The sequence below is a fragment of the Brachypodium distachyon genome, chromosome 2, assembly GCF_000005505.3.
Source record: "Brachypodium distachyon strain Bd21 chromosome 2, Brachypodium_distachyon_v3.0, whole genome shotgun sequence".
Classification (NCBI taxonomy): domain Eukaryota; kingdom Viridiplantae; phylum Streptophyta; class Magnoliopsida; order Poales; family Poaceae; genus Brachypodium; species Brachypodium distachyon.
The window spans coordinates 32319382-32341115 of NC_016132.3; the positions used below are offsets into that span (position 1 = coordinate 32319382).

At 46.4% G+C, this 21734-nt stretch overlaps 3 protein-coding genes and 2 long non-coding RNA genes across 6 annotated transcripts; 2 read left to right on the forward strand and 3 right to left on the reverse strand.

Moving 5' to 3' along the window:
• The first annotated feature begins 5640 nt into the window (after positions 1-5640).
• LOC100822328 (shaggy-related protein kinase GSK2) lies at positions 5641-9650 on the forward strand. The gene is made up of 12 exons (XM_010233307.3): positions 5641-5944; positions 6080-6181; positions 6521-6580; positions 6675-6947; positions 7038-7112; positions 7204-7260; positions 7822-7962; positions 8067-8117; positions 8195-8290; positions 8484-8567; positions 8986-9087; positions 9207-9650. Exons 1-12 carry the CDS (start codon positions 5867-5869, stop codon positions 9297-9299), a joined length of 1212 nt encoding a protein of 403 aa, XP_010231609.1. The 5' UTR covers positions 5641-5866; the 3' UTR covers positions 9300-9650.
• Positions 9502-10298, reverse strand: LOC112270648. Its single transcript, XR_002962998.1, has 2 exons — positions 9941-10298; positions 9502-9755 (listed from the first exon to the last, which is right to left on the reverse strand). It is a non-coding gene; the product is annotated as an uncharacterized LOC112270648 (long non-coding RNA).
• Positions 10299-10617: 319 nt separating this feature from the next.
• LOC100832543 lies at positions 10618-12446 on the forward strand. 2 transcript variants are annotated; one of them, XM_024458527.1, is made up of 2 exons: positions 10618-11074; positions 12024-12156. In XM_024458527.1, exons 1-2 carry the CDS (start codon positions 10776-10778, stop codon positions 12031-12033), a joined length of 309 nt encoding a protein of 102 aa, XP_024314295.1. In that variant the 5' UTR covers positions 10618-10775; the 3' UTR covers positions 12034-12156. The 2 variants fall into 2 exon arrangements, with proteins under 2 accessions (XP_024314295.1, XP_003566428.1); XM_003566380.4 differs by having other exon boundaries at positions 10631-11074; positions 12082-12446.
• A 195-nt stretch (positions 12447-12641) lies between these two features.
• Positions 12642-14931, reverse strand: LOC100822639 (60S ribosomal protein L11). Its single transcript, XM_003568704.4, has 5 exons — positions 14770-14931; positions 14577-14684; positions 14305-14347; positions 14010-14205; positions 12642-13003 (listed from the first exon to the last, which is right to left on the reverse strand). The coding sequence occupies exons 1-5, from the start codon at positions 14770-14772 to the stop codon at positions 12811-12813; spliced, it is 543 nt and encodes a 180-aa protein (XP_003568752.1). The 5' UTR covers positions 14773-14931; the 3' UTR covers positions 12642-12810.
• Positions 14932-16227: 1296 nt separating this feature from the next.
• LOC104582722 lies at positions 16228-16844 on the reverse strand. Its single transcript, XR_730673.3, has 3 exons — positions 16624-16844; positions 16492-16547; positions 16228-16298 (listed from the first exon to the last, which is right to left on the reverse strand). It is a non-coding gene; the product is annotated as an uncharacterized LOC104582722 (long non-coding RNA).
• Between the last annotated feature and the right edge of the window lie 4890 nt (positions 16845-21734).

Consider the following 21734-nt stretch of genomic DNA (forward strand, 5'->3'; position numbering starts at 1 on the left):
TCTCCAACTCCAACTCCGCCTGCAGCTGGGCCGGGTTAGCGTTCGACGCTACCGGCGCGGTCAGCCGTTCGATGGAGGCCTAGATCTGAGTTGGCTTCGGCAGCAGAGCCGATGTGCCGGCTTGATCGGCGATGTTCTCCGGCTTCTCCAAGGGGAGCTTCGCCGTTCTGCCGTACTTGGTTGGGACCGCGCCACTTCCTGCAGCGTCCCTTCCTGCATCGACGCCATGAGCCGTCACCATGACCTCCACACGGTCAGCGGGGCAGTCGTCGTTCCGGCCGCGGACCGTGCAGATGGCGGGGGGATCTTCGGCCATCGCCACCTGCTCTGGGTACCTACAGGGACTGTCAGTAGCAACATAAACCTCGTGCGTGCCGAAGTTGATAAAGCGGCCTACACAGGGAAGCGATGCGCCGTTGAAGCAGCCCGCGTTGTTGTCGATGAAGCCCAGAGAGCCGAATCTCTGGACCAAACCGGAGACCACGCGCTCCCCGGTGACGAGGAAGCTTCCCGTCCGGATGAAAACTCCAGCCAGCGCCGCTGCTGGCCCCACGGTGGGCGCCAACTGTCGTGGTGGTGTCACGGCAGATGCCATAGTATGGCTTAACTTGGGGCCGATGGACGATGGAGGATCCGGAGGAGGGAGGACGTGAAGAGAAACAGGCACAAGTTGCACAAGCACACACGGATTTACCCAGGTTCGGAGCCCTCTTGCTGAGGTAAGACTTTTACTCCTGCTTTGTTATATTAGCCGAGATAGAGAAGCTCTACAATGGCGCTCCTTGAGTTGTAGAGAAACCCTAAAGGTCTAAGTGCAACCCCCCTTTCTACAGAGGGGTAAGGTTCTATTTATAAGCCGCCCATGTCACACTGACATGTGGGCCGAGTCTAACGCCATCTTCTTTGGGCCTAGCCGGGCACGCGGCTTGGTTCCCTCCGGGTGGCACCGTCAGGGACAAGACACCTTTACTTTTCCCTGGCACCCTGTAGAAAGTATCGCTATCCTCTGCCGGTTTCCGTCAGAAATTCTCTTTCGGTGGTTTCTCTCTGCAGTTGCTTGGCATCGGTACATAGGCGCTGACCGCTTTTCCTGAGATGATGATGGCGCTGCTTTACTTTGCACCCGTGGTCAGGATAAGACCGTTGAGAGATCTCGGCGAGAGCAGGGTGCTCGTCCTTATTCTGCAAACTCATAAGACAAAATAGCCATGCCGGCATACGCCTGGGATGCCGGCTTAGTGTTAGTTTGATGCCGGCATATATAACTATGCCAGCCTTGCCTCCGTCATCTCGGCTAGAGTTGTGTCGCCATGACTCTACCGGGGTCATCCCCGACAGGGACGGTCACATGGTTAATGTGGTTGATGGTGCATCACATTTTTTTTACCAGTTCAGCCTGCAAGTATGAGGAAGTGCAAACTAAGGGTTGGTTAGTTGCTATGATGGTTGAAACCTGGAACGATTTCCATTCAGACAAGAAACCTGGAACGATTGCTCCAGAAGATACATCTGGCTAACGATGCAGATCTAAAATATGTACTGGGCCACTGATGCAGATCTAAAATATGTACTGGTGTCTAAAAAAAAGGGGGTCGACCGACTGGATATACTCTGAATATGGAGCCCTCTGCCATTTTTAAAGAACGGGGAGTGCTTTGTGCTCTATAGAAGTAAAATAATCTCAGCTCTATACGCCAAGTCAGTGTTAAGCGCAACCGGCTCCATATGCTCGTAATTTCTCGCTCCTGTTAATTTGTAGTATCGTCTGATGGTCAAACCAAAGTGGCTTACCCCCATTACACTTAGATCAAGATTTTCAGTGCAAATACCCCTACCTTCAAATTCGGATGGATAACAAGATAGCGTGGGTATGGTTCTCAAGACGGAAAACTACTCAAATTCAGAATGATAAGAGTACCGTTGTGTAGCCACGCAGGCAGTAATAAGAAGCAAAAAAGCAAAAGGACCCGCTGAGGCGCTGAGCTGAAGTGGGGCAGCTGGGAGGGAACATGGAGCCTGGCCCAGTACCTTGAGTTGCTTCTTTCAACAATTTTGTATTGGCTAAATCCAGATCTCCTCTCTGACCAGCACATGCTGCACATGCATGACAACCTTGGTCGCCGGCCGATCGCTGCCATCGGCTGGCCGTTTTGGTTGGTCAAAGAACGTGTTGCCCTCAGGCCTCAGCACGAAAGGATGACCAGGTAAGCATGTTAAGCATTATGATCAGTGTTTATGCGCGTTATATATTTATAGTTGTGGTTTAAACACATTTTCATGCCAATATTGTAAGAAGAAACACCAAGGGGTTTTCCGTAGAAATTTACACTATGGAAAACAGTTAGCTTTTATCAATCATCCTTAACTTTTTAAGTTATTTAAACAAAAATCATATGAATATGAAGATTTTGAAAATTATGACATCACAAGGTCATATGTTTGACGCCGTCGGTGTGCACAACTGCCCTGCACAGAGTAAGTTCATACTGGAGGTCCGGAAATCAAACCGACGTTCCAACATTTACTCAAAACATTGACGAAAGAGTCTTTTGACCTCTCCTACATCACCATCATCAGCTGACAAAGAAAAAGATCATAGAGAAGGGTGTTCCTGTCAAAGCAGCCTCATCACAAGTCTAAGTGGGAGCAACGGTCAGTGCTAATTACTGCTACAGCAAGATCCACTTGTGAGATAGGCCTGCGTCAAAGGCAAGTACAGGGTGGGAGGGACAGCGCCCCAACTCCAGGGCTGATTTTGGAATTCCCATTGACCGCCAGCTTGCCACGCCAAAATTGGCTTTGCATGCAACACGCATTCTTCTCTATCCTTAGCATGGAACCATGCATTGCAAAATGCTATGTGTACATAGAAGCTACACGCTTGTTCTTCTTCCTAGATACCACGTGATTCTGGGAGGGGGAGGTTTAACCTTTTGTTTCAACACCTTTTATGCCATTTGTTTCTTCGAGTTGATTTTTCTACTATTTTCTATTAGTCGTGCATGAGTTGCCCAAACATGGAAATGAGAAAGAATTGGACAGACTATTGTCCTCCACCGATTAAAATCTCTATGTGAGCTAAGAAAGATAATTGATCTCATAGTAATCACCGGCAACGTACGCCTAATGCACCCTCCAAGTATACCGGGGCATGGGTGGCCCGACCACCAGGCCCGAAGCCCGGGGTACCGGGTCGGCCCCGGGCTTCACTTTTTCATCCCAAGCCTGGTTCGAAAGCACGAAAAAAGCCTGAAATGACTAAAAATAGGTATATTTTGGGGGGAAATAGGTATAAAAAGTCATTCATTTATTCCAAAAATAATTATTTTAATGCTAAAATGGTCTTTTTTCCGGGTTTCGGGCCGGACTCGGGCTTGAGATTTTCCCGTCGGGCTTTATGAAGCCCGGCCCGAAACTCGGCCCGGCCCAGAATTTGCCCAGTTATACCTCCAAGTAATCCAACCAGGGCTAAGAAAGAGCAGGAGATGAAAAAGAGGGTGGACAGACTACCACCACTCCAGCGATTGAAAATGGTTCAACCTATACGTCTCTCTCTCTCTCTCTCTCAAGTATATGACATGCTTCTTTAATAAGAGCAGTTACACACGTAACTAACTTTTACACCTTGATCCATCGATCCTAATTCTTGTGTTGTCCCTCGATGACGAGAATGCCCATTTAGCTTATACTGGTCGCAGATGCACGACTTTGACTTATATTTATGTACCCGTACAATATTAGCAAAATGACATGTGACATAATAGTATTTCAGCAGACAGATACAATGAAATGTCTAATCCATGTACTTCTGCATTTTGGAATAGAGGGACTATTATTTAGGTTAGATAGTTAGAGGAGCACCGCATGGTAAACCGCCCAAGGTAAAAGAAAATTGCTGCTCCTTCCGTCTCATATTAAATGACCCAAATTTGTCAAAAATGGACGTATCTATATACTCCCTCCGTCTAATAAAAGATGTCTCAAGTTTGTCAAAATTTGGATGTATCTAGACATGGCTTAGTATATAGATGCATTCAAATTTAATCAAAGTTGAGACATCCTTTGTTGGATGAAGAAAGTACTAAAATACGTCTAGATAATGTAATATTTCAGTACTTAATATGGGATGGAGGGAGTATTTTTGTTTCATCCCCCAACTTTCGGTCACCATTTCTCGGCTTTCAATTTCTTGAACTTTCGCATTTTTAAACTTTATCATGATAAGACTTACTTTTAGTTTTTTGAATGAAATTGATAGTTACTTTCAATTTTATTTGAAATAAAAATTGAAATGGACTTTGCTGGGCTTATCTTTGAGCTTCTCCACTTTCCTTTTTGGGAAACGATATATCCCGCACGGCTGTTGGATCTAAATCGCCCAAGCCACACAATCGTTATCCAGAAAGATCTCGCCAGAGTCTTGTCCGCATGGGTCCTTATCCTGAAGCAAGCCACGTACACCCCGCCACACGTTTTCCCCTCTCCATCCCCATCCCCACTGCCGCCTCCAAGCTAAACTTCACACATCTGCCACTGCTAGCTCTGCTGCAGCGCTGCCGCACGCGGAGATGCGCCCCGCCGCAAGCTGGCCATTGGTGCTACAACCTACAGCAAGCGGGAGGCGGCCATGGCCACCAGTGCTGCAGTGGGGGAAGCGTCGATGCTGCGAGTCCAGGGCCGCCGGTGCTGCCGGAGAAGACTGCGGTGATGTAGGGAGAAGCGGCAGTGCTGCGTAGCCATGGCCGACGGTGATGCTGCGAACAATCCACTGGTGCTGCAAGGACGATGCAGAGATGATGTGACCGATGTGGGGGCGGTTTTGCGAGGCCATGACCGCCGGTGATGCTGCAAACGGTGGCTGTCTGTGCTGCAAGGGCGAGACGAAGATGCTGCCACTGGCGTGCGGCGGTGCTTCGAGGCCAGGGCCGCCGGTGGTGCGGGGGAGGCAGAGGTGCTGCAAGGCCATGACCGGCGTGGATGTTGTTACCGATGGGCGCCGATGCTGCAAGGGCGAGGCGAGAAAGCTGCGATCGGTGCGCAACGGTGCTGCAGACGCCGTTGCAAGGCGGCAGCGCTGTGCTACAAGCGGCGGCCATCTCTCCGCCGGTGGTGCTGCAAGCCCAGACCAGACGTGTTGCAAGCCAGCCGCCAGCACGACCGGTGAGGATCCTTGGGGTCGTCATGTGAGGAGACGAAGGGAGAGGGGTGGAGATTTGTTTCTTCTGTGCGGGGAAGACGGGAAAGAAGACGAGGATGGGGAAGACTCGAGATCATCAATTTCTTCCATGTGACATCCAACAGCTGCGAGCGTTTCAATCCGATGGTCCCAAAAGGGGGCGATTTTCCCTCCGGGCCGCCCGGCCGACGGCTAGTCACTCGCCTTCTTTTTTTGCCCATTCTTTTTGTTCTTTTTACCTAGCAGAAATTGTCATGTGCTCCGCCAACCAGGTTTCCCGCTACTATTTTTAGCAGCAAAACGTTAGTATTATTGACACAGAAACGGAATATCATTACTCAGAATTAAATCTTGTATCCATAAAACCGAACGTCATGGCTGGGTGCTCCTAGCCGTTTAATCCCGGAGTGATTCTCTTCTAATCTAATCCACCTCCCCACTAATACACCAGCTGTTTACACTGCACCGGCTAACCACTCTCACTGAATCAACGTCACTTCCCCATCTTGTTCTTCTTGGTCACCACCACCCCTCCTTCCCCCTCTTCACTGGTCAAAGGCACCACCCCCCAACGCAGTACAAGCCAAGCCAAACCAAGCCAGAGAGAGAAAGAGGGAGAGGAGGACCAGGTGTAGGTGTATGCGAGGAGTGTGAGCCCACTGTCCCCATTTCCATACACACGCTAGCCACATGGAGCAGACGGCGCCAGCGGCGCCGGAGCCGATGTTGCTCGACGACCAGCCCCCCACCGCGGTCGCCTGCGAGAAGGTAACTGGATCTTACCAGATCTGAGCATGGGGCATGCTTGGATGGTGTTGGGAGTGTGTTTCTTTGCCTGCTGTTTGGTGTTCCGTTGTGCGAATGTTGAATGGGTTGGTTTCTTTGGGGATGCTCGTGAAGCAGAAGCAGCAGGATGGCGAGGCGCCGTACGCGGAGGCGAACGACGCCATGACGGGTCACATCATCTCCACCACCATCGGGGGCAAGAACGGAGAGCCGAAGCAGGTGAGCTGAGCGTCCCTTGGTCTTAGCCTGTGTTGACGGCCAGTTCTTGGCTTGGTGAGATGGCTGTGTACATCAATCTTGCAGAGGCCGGGGGTCTAACCTCCTTTTCGAAAAAAAAATTGATTCTTTTGTAGCTAATATCCTAGCTGTGTGCGGGATTTGGTGATAGTTAGTCATTGAAAGGTAGTTTTGTGGACCAGCATAAGATTTTTGTTTGTTTATGAAACCAAGAAATGGTAGATGGCACCTAAATTTTTCGAAGGACGATACCACTTGTCACCTTTGATTTTAGCAGCATTGAAGCCTCTTTATCGCTTAATGTCATACTTTGATTCTCAGACGATTAGCTACATGGCGGAGCGCGTTGTGGGCACTGGTTCTTTTGGCATTGTCTTTCAGGTAATTGATCTTTTTGGGAATCATTTATTTGTTTCCCTGTTTGTATTGTCGAATACTTGGGCCGAAGTTTTTACCAAAATGGTTGCATCTGTAGGCTAAATGCTTGGAAACTGGGGAAACAGTGGCTATCAAGAAGGTACTGCAGGACCGACGGTACAAGAACCGTGAGCTGCAGCTTATGCGCTCGATTAACCATCCCAATGTCATCTCCCTGAAGCACTGCTTTTTCTCGACCACAAGTAGAGATGAGCTGTTCCTCAACCTTGTCATGGAGTATGTCCCTGAGACGCTCTACCGTGTGCTTAAGCACTACAGCAATGCCAACCAACGGATGCCACTTATCTATGTCAAGCTTTATATGTATCAGGTTTGTGGATTGCCAATCAGTATATATGAAATGCATGCCTATCTATAATTCTATATGCACTGTTCTAAGTCTATTTTACATCGGTGGCAGCTATTCAGGGGGCTTGCCTACATTCATACTGTTCCAGGTGTCTGCCATAGGGATGTGAAGCCACAAAATGTTTTGGTATGTATTCAGTATTCGTGAACAGATTTGCTCTGTTATCATGTATGGCCTTTTGTAGTTGGTTTTTAACCGGTCTTCCTTGCTAATACAGGTTGATCCTTTGACCCATCAAGTCAAGATCTGTGACTTTGGAAGCGCAAAAGTTCTGGTATGTTGGCCGTTTTTCCAAAAATTTAGTGATGCATACACACTACTTTGGTTCATTCTTGCTGTAGAGTGTAGACTACTCATTCTGCTGAGCTAGAATAGGCACCATGATCTGTGCTATTTGGAACCATTCTTACCGTTGCGTATGGGTTTAGAACTGGCCCTGTGTTAAGATTGAAACAAGTTACTTGGATATATTTGCTTAATTGCACCTTTTGACCTCTTGAATTGGATTTTGTTAGATGCCATTATCGCCATGTTGCTGGCCTACTTTATTTGGATTCTCTATTCTTCCTTTAGTCAAATGAATACTCCCTCCGATCTTAAATTGTTGTCGAAATATTACATGTATCTAGACGCTTTTTAAAAATAGATGCATCCATATTTGGGCAAATTTGACTCAAGAATTTAGGATCAGAGGAATATTTTTTATTGACCCCATATGATTACAGTGGCAGTCTTGCACTGAAGTTAAACACCTGTTCTTTTGCTGCTATATTTTACTTTGATGATCTTATGTGCCTGTTAATCTGATATCCTTTCCATTGTATTGGTCAATCAGGTTGCGGGTGAGCCCAATATATCGTACATATGCTCACGCTACTACCGTGCTCCGGAGCTCATATTTGGTGCAACTGAATATACAACATCAATAGATATATGGTCAGCTGGTTGTGTTCTTGCAGAACTGCTCCTTGGTCAGGTTGGTTCCTTTGTTCGTTTACAGATTTTTCAAGCTCTTAGGATCCATCCTTTAACCAAGATGTTAATACCGTAGTTTTGATTATCTCTTGTCTCTTTTGCCAGCCACTATTTCCAGGAGAGAGTGCAGTTGACCAACTTGTAGAGATAATCAAGGTACTGCAAAACATTCCCTTTGTCTCTCCCTGTGTTCTTCTATTGAATGCTGTTGACCTTTTGTAATGTTCTTGTAGGTTCTTGGTACGCCAACTCGGGAGGAAATACGTTGCATGAACCCGAATTATACAGAGTTTAGGTTTCCTCAGATAAAAGCTCACCCTTGGCACAAGGTAGGCATGCAATCTCATTCTTATGTCAATCATCCACTACATTTCTCTGGAAAGACGTTAGATCAAATGATCAATGTATCTGGCTCACTATTATTAATATATCTCCAACTAGCTTTATATGATCTGCTGTGATTTCCTTTTATGGTCTTAAATATGATGCTTACAGCTACTGGTTGCACTTTGTTCTGTTCAGGTTTTCCACAAGAGAATGCCTCCAGAAGCAATAGATCTTGCTTCGCGGCTTCTTCAATATTCACCAAGTCTCCGTTGCACCGCTGTGAGTATTATCTATTGTTCTTCTAGTTGTTTGTTGCAGCAAGTTGCAGAAGGACAAATGTATGTAAATAAGAATGTCTTTTACAGACAATTAGATGCTTATTGATTGCTAGTTACTTAATTACTTATGTGCGGATAGTACATCTATAATACTAGTTTTCCTTAAAGAACATAAATGATGTGTCTGTATTTGTGACCGTTCATGAGTTGTGATGAACAGAAGTATTTCTGTGGTGGGCTTTTGTCAAAGTAGATTGATCAATACATCATTTCTAAATTAAGTTGGGTTTGACCAACACTAGTCCAGACTCCAGGTTACAGGTCCATGCTGGGTGGATGATAAGTTAGATTTAGGTGTCATGTAACATTTTTGCTATACCTGGCTGTGGTTACTTATGGATTTCAATTCTGGTATGCAGCTTGAGGCATGTGCACATCCTTTCTTTGATGAACTACGGGAGCTGAATGCACGCTTGCCAAACGGGCGCCCATTCCCACCTCTATTCAACTTCAAGCATGAAGTAAGTGCATCAGAGAAAACATAGGCTGTTCTGTTGATTTGCTTATTTGAAACGAATGCAACCAATCTGTTCGCATAATCATGCTGTTTATGCTCATGTGTTTTGCATTTCATTCTCAGCTGGCCAACGCCTCAGCAGATCTCATCAACAGGCTTGTTCCTGAACATGTTCGGCGGCAACCCGGCTTCAACTTCTTCCATGCTGGGAGCTAAATACGCAGCAACGTGCTCAATCTTGCACTTTGTTGTTTTGCTGACGGGCGAAGGGCGGTTTAGGTCAAGGCAAAGCCAGATGATCCCTCGTGCGATATGTCAGGTTATGTCGCCAGAAGCACAGTTGGAGCACCTTAGAAGAACTGTGTAATTTATCTTATCTGTCAAGGAAGAAGCCTTGCTTCACATGTTTGGTAATGAATTGCGGAACGCGGGTACGGTGGAAGTCGTAGCGTTAGGCCTGTGACATGAGTTGTATTTTGATTTTTGGCCCTGTTGTAAGCTGTAATAACAGAGTATAGCTATCTTAATGTAGCCTAGCTGTAAGCTGCCCCCCTGTTGCGTTCTCCATTCCCTCGTGTAAATGTTGCCATGCTGCTGATGAATTCCCTTTTCCTTTCAGCTGGTGACGCTTGATTGTTCCGCTGAATCATTCTTCGTGTCGGCCTTCTAAGCCTAAAAAACGATGGAAGAGGTATATATAACCCAACGCTAGAGAGCAATCCGTTTTCTCTTGAGTGTGAGAAAGGTAAAAGCTCTGTGGTCTGGAGTCTGGGTTGGTTGTTGCCGGAGAAGATAGACATCCGGTGACCACCAAGGCACCAACCCCCCCTTAAAACCTAAGTTGGGCCGTGACTCACCTCGTCGGTGGATCATCATCATCGGTTGGGCCGCATCGGCTTGGTGTGTCCGCTTGCCATCGCCTTCAGCGCAGCGCCTACGCGGTGCCGCTCTGGCCTCTGGCTCGGTCTTCGTTTGCCCTCGTCTCGCCACCGCGCTCACCTCCGTGGCCCACCACATCGTCGATGGCTCCGGCTCACCCTTGCCTTCGCCTGGTCGCCTCGCCGGCCAGCCGTGTCTTCGCCGGCTTCTGCTCAACCTATGGGTAGCAAAAGGTGTGATCGAGAGAGAGAGATATGGCTCGGGCGAGATATGAGATCGAGAGAGAGAGAGAGAGAGAGAAATAAGGCTCGGCGAGAGATGAGACTGAGAAAGACCGCTCACAGGAGATGCGTCCCCGTGGTGATTCAACCATGCTTCACGTCGCGTTCACCGGAAAGTGATTTCTGTTTATCTTAGCTTGTTATCATGCACGGTATTCCCTAGAAGTCATTTAATAATAATAAATATAATAATACCTAGATAATAATATTATTATTTGCAAAACTGGAAATAATCGAGTGCTAATTTACGTCACTCTTTTTTTTGGTTATCTTCTACCTATCCATAAACAAACGTTTCTTTTTCGTATTTGAAATCCTGCAGTCCCCGTCAGTTGCGTCGCCCTCAGCGTCACCTGATATCTCGCTGTCCCAGGTCAACTTGCGCCGGCCCGCCCATTAATCTCTCCCTCTTCCCCCCTTCCCAAAAAAACCAAGATTCGTACTAGTAGCGGCGGCCACTAGATAGATAGATAGATATACAACATCGGTCCATTAACGCCATGAGGGCCATTGGATAGATGGGAAGGCGGCCATGGTGATCACCGCCGGAAGAGAAGGGTCGGTGGTGGAGGACGGCGCCGCCGCGCATGTCGTGGTCGAGGTCCACAGGTCAGCGGCGGCGGCGGCGGCGGCTGATGATGATCAGCTGCAGCAGCAGGAGCTGGGTGGGACCGGCAGCAGCGGGTGCAGAATTTGCCACCTGGAAGACGGCGACCTGCCGGAGGAGAGCGGCGGCGGGAAGCTGGTGAGCCTTGGCTGCGGCTGCCGCGGCGAGATCGCGGCCGCGCACCGGCGGTGCGCCGAGGCGTGGTTCTCTGTAAAGGGCAACAGGTACTACTCATCATACTCCCAACGCATTTTGCTTGCTCTATCTTTTACTATTTCCTCAGTTTAGAAAAATACGTACTTGCTCTCTCAGATTTTTTTATGGTACTAGTTGAAACAAGATTTTTTTTTTTGATCGTATGAACTTGATTCGTTCTTGAGGATATGAACTCGATATTCCCATGTACTAACTCAGAAACCACCAATAAAGAAGTCCTAATGTTCTCAGCGAAAAGTTTTTTTTTTCTTCCGAGGGAGCTGGAAATAGCTGGAATATATAACATAGCTGGAATCAATTCGTTGCAGGAGGACATATATAACATCTGTGCTGACTGATTTGCTGTAAAAATGATGACTGATTTATCTAAGCAGAGGTATTAAAATGACGTTCATTCCATCAACTTTGGTTAAACCTGAAACTCTAGGATAGAATGGAATAGGAGAGCAGGACGCTCAGAACCGGTCAAACTCTGGAGTATATACTCTATAGTTTTTTTTGCGCCAGTCACTCAGTGAAGAGACTAATTTATGCTCCGTCCGATCCTAAATTGTTGTCGAAATATTACATGTATCTACATATCTTTTAGGAATTAGGACAGCTATAATGACAATCATGTTGTGGAATCTTTCACTGATAGTGAGAATGAAATGAATCAAGTCGGGCAATCAGTAGCTGAGTTGGTAGCGTTATGTTCTTTTTAATACCAGTTCAACTTGGTATGCACATCACGATATGTATGATTATAACATCAACTATTGCAACCACTTGCTAGCTAGGTGGGTCGTGCATATGACACAAACAGTTTGAATGTCAATGCTTCCAAGGTAGATTTATGTTGCCTACAGTACTTTGATAGGAACAATCTCAATCTACGAGTTACTAAAAAGCATCAGGTTTATCTTTTTCTTGGAATGCTATTTTATAAGTTAACTGGAGTATTTTACTCGTTAAAAGCTTCGCCTGAAAGAGTCCCTCATGGCTTTGGAATTGGGATTGGCATTGGCAATCGCAGGCGCTGCGAGATCTGCGGGCAGAACGCGGCGAACATCATCGGACGGGGCGGCGGCGGTAAGGAGTTCATGCAGCAGTGGCACGGGACGGCGGCCGCCGCGGAAGGTTCGTCCAAGGCGACCGGTTTCTGCAGGAGCCAGACATTCTGCAATCTCTTGATTGCGTGCTTAATCATCGTCTTCGTCTTGCCGTGGTTCTTCCATAACCATATGATTTGAGATAATATATGGCTGTATAGAGATAAATGAGGAATATCTTCTTTCGAATCCCTCGGTTTGAGTAACAGGCTCCGGTGTGGTATCTTGCTCTGTAATCACAGCGTTCAACGTTGAGTAGCACAACCAATTCTCCTGGCTGCTTGCTCGATTTACTCGTCTTTTACCTCAAACTCTTGGGAATTACCAATGAGTTTTAGAAGCCTGGGAAGCGCGGAGGCAGTGGGTGAGTTCGGCAGAGGTGGGCAAGTTGAAAAAGTTTTGGTCACAATAGTAACGCATGTTTTCGCTAGCTGACGGGAACGAGCAGAAAATTATCAGACCAAAAGTCCTCATGGAGCACAAATTGAAAATACGAGACCATAAGGATTTGATGGAATTATATAGGCGCAGGACAAATTTAAAGAGAGGCAAAATTGACAGTGCGTTTGGTACCCAATAAACATATGATTCCATGGATACAGATGAAACTTGACTGGAGTTCTAAAGGGCAACTGGTTTACTCAAAAAGATAACTAGCTTGCGTGGGACTTGTTCAGGATGACACCCTCGTACTTGACCTGGAACCACTTCATGGCATCTTCCTTGGTCACCCTTTGGTGGATCCCAACACGTGCCTTGCATCTGCGGCGACGAGAAACACGGTATCCAGCACGCTCCAGAACAACATAGAAATCCATACCATAAATACCAGTCGACGGGTCATACCTGAGGGAATAAGCAGTTAATTATAAGTTCTGAAACATCAAAGATATTACTATGAGCATGCAAACGATAGTGCGAACTGCACAAATACTTCTTAGAAAAAGAAGATCAAGCAGGAATGAGTCAGAATGAGAACATTGCTTTTTCATACTTCAAAAGGACAAACAATTGCAATTGCAATCAGGCTATAAACTAGCATAGAAAAAAAAAGGCTGGAGCAAGTTTGCGAACTCTAGGGGGTGGGAAGCAAAATTAAGGATGAAAAACAAAATGGGTAAGAAGAGATGTTTTAAAACTTGACTTCTCTGCTAAGAAACTGTTTAGGAACCTGATACTTCAACTGCAAAAATGTATTGTCCAACAAGGTTACAAATATGCTTCACAACCTCAGGAATTGATGATGCAAAATACATAGTTTTTTCTTTTCTGGGGCCACATCTAATGAAGTGATTAGTAAAATAGCAGAATTGAAGCACAGGAATAGCACATCATGGTAAAAAAAATCCCAGTCATGATTTCACATAGGAATTCCGAATTTAAATCATCTACATTGAGAATTCCATATGATATCCAATTATGTTGTACAGGTGTGTCCACAAAGTTATATTGTGAGCATGTGTTGATCATTTAACTTGAATGTATCCCTATTATATGCTGCAAATATATGCACACTAGTACAAACAACAGAATCCACACAAGGTGAAGAAACACTCCCGAATAAGTTTGTAATGGCAATAAATTTAGTAGGGAGAACCAGCATCAAATCTTCATATCTGTATTGCCCAAAATGGATCTATGTTACAGGCAATGCCTTCAGCTAGAGTTAGAATAATTCCATTATCAAAATGATGTTTGTGAGCAAAAGGAAATATAAGTTGGGCTGTATTACCAAAATGAAGTAAACCATATCATAACACATAAGTTCATGTCATAATATCTCTATTGACGCAAACATAATCCACATATCAGAACTGCAAGCAGAACACTGGGTAAAGACAAGTTTCCTTACTTCATGCCAAGATCAATGTGCTCCTGGATACCAAACCCAAAGCAGCCGGTGTCGCTGAAGTTCCTCCTCAGCAGCTCGTACTCCTTCACCTTCAGCCCGCTCTCAAGAAGCTGCATCGCCTTCTCACCCCTAACCGTTACGTAGCACGCAATCTTCTCATTACGACGGATGCCGAAAGACCTCACAGTGTACCTCGCTGCAAAGATGTCACCACCATCCCCATAAGCACCAATGGCAGTGGAAGACATTCCAAATTTACCATGAAACCAACATCAACTTGTAAATAAGTTCTTACCCTTGGAGAAAACAGGCGACTGCCCGCTAAGCTGCTCCAACACCTAGCAAAGCAAACTCGGATAAATCAACAGTTGCATCGAAGAAAACAAAGGGTAATAATTCTGGAGGCAAGCACGAAATTAAAATTGCAGAGCAGTGTTTGACATATTTGCATTTGGGGTAAATTGTGGACTTGTGAATCGATAGTCGCAACTAGTGAAGGAACATCGAATTCAACATATATTTCTATCAAGGTGCTAGCGGTCGGGATGGGTTGGAGATTGCTGATACCTTGGAGGCGCGGGTGAGGCGATCGCCGCTCTCTCCGACGGAGATGTTGAGTACGAGCTTTTGCACCTTGATCTCCCGCATGGGGTTCAACTGCTTCTTCTCGGTCGACTGCGAGAACCAAGCAGGTAAGAAAACATCACGGGCGGATGAATACCGAGAGACGCGAGAAATTCCGAGCAGCGAAGGAGCTCACCATGGCGATCTGAACAGGGATGGCGCCTGTACGCAGAGAAGAGAGGGTTTAGCTGGTGCTGGGCTGTGGCTGCGGCGGCGGAAACCCTAGAAAACCCCCCGGGCTCTTATATAAGGGAGACGGTGGCTGCCGCTCAACGCTTTTACGGAATGGCGTGGTGGACTTGGTGCGCTCCGATCGCGGGATGGACGGCTAGGATATTATGCTCAGCCGATGGTTTTTTACTAGTTGGGCTGTTAAGAATCTCCGGCCCCGGCGTTTCTTACTAGCTGGGCTGTTTGTAATCTTCGACCTAGCCAGCTAGCTGGACCGTACTTATAGGTCTTGACGCTCCCCAGGCTCGTGACCCGAGCGGCCCATACAAAATTCAACCCATCTACTACGTATATTTCGTTTCTCCGATCATCGGATCGGCTCGGTTCTGTTTTTTCTTCGCTCAAAAAAAAAAGTTCTGTTTTTTATTCCTGAAAGGGTCCCAAAATAATACTCACTCTGTCCGGTATTAAATGACTCAAATTTGACCAAATATGAATATATTTATGTCTAAAAAATATCTAGATCATATAACAGAAACAGAAAGTCACTTAATATGCGACACACAAATAGTTTACAACCAGCCTTCTTCCAATCTATACCCTTTCCTTAGATTCGGCGCTTAGGGCCTTATAGGAGTGCTCTGCTTGCCCGAAGGTTCAGAAATTTCTTTCCAGCAACATGAACCAAGAAATCAGAAGCACCACACATTGAGGTCTTCTGTCAGTATTGGTATTGTGAAGCGAACTAGCCTGTCGTACTCGGATGCCCAACACTCTTCAAGATCCACACATCTGGCTTCTGGAAGATGAAAAAGAGAGAGGATCCGGCTAGGCCTGGTAATGGTGGAAAATCCGCACCAAAGCTAACCCACACCGTGAAGTACTAATCACATCTCCCAATCCACCCCGAGCCGCAAATCTCGTCAGAAAATCCAAACCGCACCAGACCATTCGGGATTTCCACCACACCCGCACCAAACCATATGGAAAATGCGGTTTGAACCCAAACCGTGGATGCTCAGCTAACACAAACATCACGAATATAACAGAGCATATGAGCAATGAAGTGACACCGAACATGTATCTAACTTGCTGGTTCAGGATGTTGAATCAGCACACAAAAAATGTACGGAGTATCTAACTTGCTGCTCTGCAGCCCTTGCTATAAACGATGATAGCTAACGTATTCCAGAAAAAAATGATTAATTGAAAAATATTACAGATACTACTGAGACTGCTACAACAAGAAGCTGGTTCAGGATGTTGAATCAGCAAAGGGGGGGGGGGGGCTCAGCACGGAAGCAGCCCATGGAAAACGAAGCAAGCATCATGCATGGCAGGGCGCCTCATGCCAGAGCTGCAGACTCGGAGCAACTAGTTAAGGACCCTCCTGGGCTTCTTCCCAATAGATGTCTTTACAGGCCCGGCATGTTCTTCCTCTTCAGATGACACTTCTTTCTCCCTTGGCTTTCTTTAACAACACCACTGTAGAACCTGCAGAGAAAAACATCTTCAAAACTAGCCAAATAAGAAGTAAATGACATAATGTATGCATAACTAGTGAAAGGAAAGTAAAAGGAAAAAAGAAATATGTGTATAGCTCTACCCAGAAGAGCTTATTGGCTTACAAATTTGTTCAAAAAAAAGACAAATGAGCAGGCCTACAGCCAGAAAAATATGTGTATACCTGTAGGCATTGATGGAGATCAAAGATCTAGGCGACAATCACCATTGGGTCTTTACCTACAAATGAAAATGCATATCAGATAATATAAATAGTTGACATATTACATAACTTGTTAAAATAATACAGTTATACCTTCGTTCTCCGGAAGTTCAGTCAACCAATCTTTACTACAAACCAATGCCTCGACCATTTCTGGCTTCATTGAGCTTCGATAATCCCCCAGAATTCTGCCACCACAGCTGAATGCCGATTCTGAAGATATTGTGCTCAACGGGACAGCAAGAAAGTCTCGAGCCATTGCTGAAAGGATTGGGTATTTCTCGGTATTTGCTTTCCACCAAGCAAGAATGTCCCAGTTCTTATCGGAGGTTTCAACATGCTCCTCCCAGTAGGTGTCAAGCTCAGATTTTGGTTCTCTGAAAGCTTTCCTTCTTGATCTGTATTGAACAAATTCATTATCCAATTGCCTTTTACCAAGTACCGGCGATCCCATATTGATTCTGGCATCGTGAGTTATTGAAGTTTCATTGGATCTCTTCACTTGACTTGCATATTGTTGAAAGCACATCTTCATCACATCTTTAGCACTCTCCACGTTTATTTCAATGTCATCAACATGATCGCAACTTTTCTCATAAAAGAAATCCAGATAATCAAGATTCTTAGTTGGATCCAATATTGTGGCAATGATGAGTGAATGATTCAATTCACTTTCCTTCCAATATTTATCGAATTTTACACTCATTGATCTAGCCATTCCCTTCACATATTCACTTGTCTGCCAATGCCAATCTCTTAAAGCACGACGAACGCACAACACCACTTGCAGAAACAGATGTGTTGTGGGTTTTCTATCAGCTGAAACTATCTTTGTAGCTTCTGCAAAAGCTTTCAAAAATGCTCCAATTCCTTCAGCTGCAGTCCACTCTTCATCGGATGGTGCTGCCACTTCATTAGAATCACTTGCATAGCTATTCAAGACTGCCCTATAAGTCAGCGCTTCTTCAAGCATTGTGAATGTAGAGTCCCAGTGATTTGAGGTATCAACGGCTAAGCCGGCCTTCTCAGGTAGATCAAACGTGGTAGCAATTCCATTAAATGCTTGAATACGTGAGGGTGAGGAATTGATGTGCCTATAGAGATCACGAATCTTGGCAATTCCATTACGAATAATAAGCAAGCCATCTTGAACAAGTATGTTCAGAATGTGGGAGCAACATCTCAGATGGAAATCTCTCCCACCACGTAACAACCCATGATCTTGATTCTCTTTAAAGCATGCAACTGCTGCTGTATTGTTGCTAGCGTTGTCTAACGTAAGCGTAAACAACTTACGTTTGATTCCCCAATCAGCCAATGAACGAGATAAAGCCTCGGCAATTGCTAAGCTAGTATGTGGATATTTCACAACCTTAAAAGATATGATTTTTTTGTTCAGATTGAACTTGGCATCAATGTAGTGTGCTGTGACACACATATATCCTAATTTCTGGTTAGAAGTCCACATATCTGATGTTAGACAGATCCGTGAGTCAAGACTTTCTAATGCACCTTGCAACTGTTTCTTCATCTCCTCATAGGCCTCAAAGCAATCATTCTGAATAGTTTGGCGCCCATGGGTATTAAAAGTGGGTTGCATTGACTCTACCCATTTCTGAAAGTACGGGTCTTCAAATTTTCTAAAAGCTACCTCCGCATGTATACAAAACTTAGCAAGGAGCTCTCGGCTTTTTTTAGGATCAAAGACAAATCCAAGGACTGGTTGCTTCTTTTTAAGACTTCCTATAAATTTTTTCCTCTCTTCTTCTGCGATTTTGGGGCAGGCCACACTAATATGATTGATTAGACTACGTCTCCTCCTTCTGCGTACATAATCACAAGTCCTTCTCCTTCCCTTATGAATTGTGACCCCGAGTTCTACAAGAAACACACAATGAGATCAATAATCCAAAAAAATTGCAGTTAACTAAATATATTCTTTAAAAAAGATACCTGTACTACGTCTCATAGGATCAATAAGGAACAAAAATTCAGATTGTTACGGCGGCTTGGTACGTAGGGGAAGGAGCTCCGCACACCGAGATGGATCTACATGGAAGGGAGGCAGGGAGGGCGAGCAGGGCGGCGGGCGTGGATGAGCAGCTCGGTGGAGGGTCTTGGACCGGGACAAGATGAACTCCGAGATGAGCGCCACGCTACCGGATCTTCGTGGGAGAGGCGGCGAGATGGGCTTCGGCCTGAGTGTGGAGGAGGGTGGTGGGCGTGGTGCCGCGATAGCCGAAGGGTGGAGGGGGCGAGTTGCCGGCGGTGGATCTGAAGGGTGGCGGCGCGAATCGGGAGAGAAGAGGGAATCGGGGAGGAGAGGAATCAGGAGTCAAGGAGTCAGGGTGGACGGGGAGAGACCAGACCAGACCAATCCAAACCGCATATTCATCTAGACCAAACCGATCCAATCCAAATTTTTTTTCTATCCATTCGGATCCGCACCAACGAAACTTGTTTGAGTACCCGCACCGTTACAACCATCTTGATCCACACCATTACCAGGCCTAGATCCGGCCCAGGTTCACCCTGTTTGCCAAACTGATTTTCTGTAGGTACAGTGCTGCAGGAGATGGTGTCAGCGAACACTACAGTTTCTGAAAGTCATGGAAATTGACAAGATACCTACATGTTTGTTGCACTTGTCCTGTTTTTCGTTTCCGGAACTTTACCATTCTAGCACTTGCTAATTCTGCCACCTGCTCTACATACCAGCCCATGCTTGCCTCAAAATAAATAAATAATAAAGAAAACCAGCCCATGAGTTTGTAGAAAGGCTATAGAAAGATCAAAATGTACTTAGAAGAACACAACTGCATTTACGAGTCAATAAGAGAACAAGATCAAACGGTAATATCTTCAGAGCATACCAGAAAACCATAGGTGCATTTACATCCTTACATCAAGAATTTGTATTGTCAATTTACTCCCACGTGGTGTATTACGTCCATCCTGCATCAAAACTACGCTTATTATTAATTAACTCAATTTATATTTATACCAATATATTAAATTGGAGTTGGTGGTGATGGCATGGACGTCACGGTACATGTCATCAAAATTACAGCCAATATGCCATCAGAAAAAATTGTAAAAAAACGAAAAGTTTTTCCACCGCCCCTGAGGCCACCGCGGGCTAGCCTGTTTCCCGCGCCGGATCTTGTCTGGCAACGGCGGAACAGGCCAGGATCCATCCCCGTCGTGAGGGAAATCCTCAAGCAGCGAGCGCGGCCTCCAGGCGGCCACGTCGCGATGGCATCTCCAGGCGGCTAGGCCTGATACGATCTGCCAGAGGTTCCGATTCGTGCCCCGTGCGTCGCCTACGTGCTTTGCCGCCTCCTAGACCTTGCACCACTGCCAGATCAGGGATGGGGAAGGGGTTTCGTCGTCCAGATCGATGGGATTGGGGAATGGGGAGATCGAGCTCCTGCCTCCTCGTGGTCGTCGATCTAGATAGGGATAAGGGAAGAGCAGGCACTGGGCCGCCAGATCAGAAGTAGTTAGGGATAGCCCCGCACATAATGTGGGAAGTGGCGGAGTGGGCCGTCGGATCTGGAATGACATGGGTTGCTTGTGCAAAAGATTAAAACAAAGTTAAACTGGCCATGTCGTACCGCCCGCGGGCCTGAGACAGTGGCTTGCGGGCTGGCACGCCCGTTTAGTTCCGTGCCAGGGCGAGTCCGTGACGAACCAAGCACATGGAGCTCGTGGGCTTTTTGGCTCTGCACGTTGGCCACCTATAGTCATGGGGTAGCGCAACGTCTTTTTTTTTATTGATGATCAAGTTTTTGTGAGCACATGTAGTCAAAGTGAAAGAGACATCATGTGCATAATAACAGGATTATCTTATTTGTGTGGGATATGTTCTCCGCAACGACACAAATTCGATTGACTTCGAGCATTCATGTCGATTTCTGCATATTTTTGTCACTTTGCATTTGCATGAGAGAGTGTGGTGGCCAGTTGCAACACACGAGGATTTCAACTAGTCAATATATTAAATTGGAGTTGGTGATTATGGTACGACCGTCGCCATACGTCCACCCCTCAACGATCGTTGCATCCCCGCAAGAGAAAACGGACAGAAAAGCCCGCAATGCTTCGTCTCCCCTCCCCGAGTCTCTTCCCGGCCCCCAACAACGACGATGACCAGCAAGCTCACGAGCACGGCCACCCTCGCCGTGTAACCCGACGGGCCCAGCCTGCCATACCCGCCGGCGCCGGCGCTCGGCCACTGCGGTCTGTGGGTCGCTGTCGTCGTCGTCGTCGTTCACTCTGGCTCCTCCTCTTGCGCTGTCTCCCTCTATTGATCGTGGCGGTACCACAACTGGGAAGCCACCCGAACCTCACTCCGGCGAGCCGTCGGACCCCTACGGCTCCCTGCTTCCCACCAGCGGCACCGCCATGATGACGATGTCTACTCCGCCACCACCTCCGCTGACGACGCCAAGTGCGCCACCGCCTCCCCGTGGGAAGATGCTGCCGCCAACCTCCATCACCGTACCGCGCGGCCTCAAAACCAGGGTCGCCCACCATCACCGTCACTTCGGCGCCCACCTCCTCCTCCCTCTATCGCTGGCGAGCAGCAACCAGTAGAGGCAGAGCCGCCACTACCATTGTTTCTCCCAAACGGAAGGAACTCTCGTGCCCTCCTACCTGGGCCACCCTCCAAGGCCCACTGCCTCCCCAAAACCCTAAAGGCAGCCACTCCCTCCCTCGTTTGGGCCTAAGCCAAACCAGCCCACAAACCTCCCAAGCCTTTTCTCTTTTTGAAAATTATTAAACTTCTCAACCATCGGCCCACTTCATGTATTTTATTGTTCGTAGCAACGCTAGGACGAAAAATTATCTCCTGAAAGTTGCAATCGGTTAAAGTTTAACTTACGTGTGGGATCCTACATAGCGGAGCATTTCAGTCAAATACAATACTTTTTTGACTGGATGGTGTTATATAAATTTCAGAAAGAATGCATTGTTGTCTTCTTAGGAAGTAGATATATCTTGAGTGTATCTTTTCATTTTGTTGTTCCGTAGCAACGCACAGTCACTCTGCTAGTTTCAATAATTCACATGTCTTAGATCCTGTCCTGATGATCTTCATGGGCATCGACAATATTAACAGATTTTCCAGGCAGGAACAAACCTGAATTGGGTAGGCATACGGCATACCTGCACGAGAGCCTTGTCTAGCAGACAAAACA

What these genes read in the sequence shown, in the direction of transcription:
- LOC100822639 (XM_003568704.4), bottom strand. An exon ending in GCCTCACCCGCGCCTCCAAG is followed by an intron (nt 14,348 to 14,576) that starts GTATCAGCAATC and finishes TTGCTTTGCTAG; the next exon opens with GTGTTGGAGCAGCTTAGCGG. An exon ending in GTCGCCTGTTTTCTCCAAGG is followed by an intron (nt 14,206 to 14,304) that starts GTAAGAACTTAT and finishes ACATCTTTGCAG; the next exon opens with CGAGGTACACTGTGAGGTCT.
- LOC100822328 (XM_010233307.3), top strand. Translation starts at nt 5,867, where the DNA reads ATGGAGCAGACGGCGCCAGCGGCGCCGGAGCCGATGTTGCTCGACGAC. An exon ending in CAGAACTGCTCCTTGGTCAG is followed by an intron (nt 7,963 to 8,066) that starts GTTGGTTCCTTT and finishes CTCTTTTGCCAG; the next exon opens with CCACTATTTCCAGGAGAGAG. An exon ending in CAAGTCTCCGTTGCACCGCT is followed by an intron (nt 8,568 to 8,985) that starts GTGAGTATTATC and finishes TCTGGTATGCAG; the next exon opens with CTTGAGGCATGTGCACATCC.
- LOC100832543 (XM_003566380.4), top strand. Translation starts at nt 10,776, where the DNA reads ATGGTGATCACCGCCGGAAGAGAAGGGTCGGTGGTGGAGGACGGCGCC. An exon ending in TTCTCTGTAAAGGGCAACAG is followed by an intron (nt 11,075 to 12,081) that starts GTACTACTCATC and finishes TGGCAATCGCAG; the next exon opens with GCGCTGCGAGATCTGCGGGC.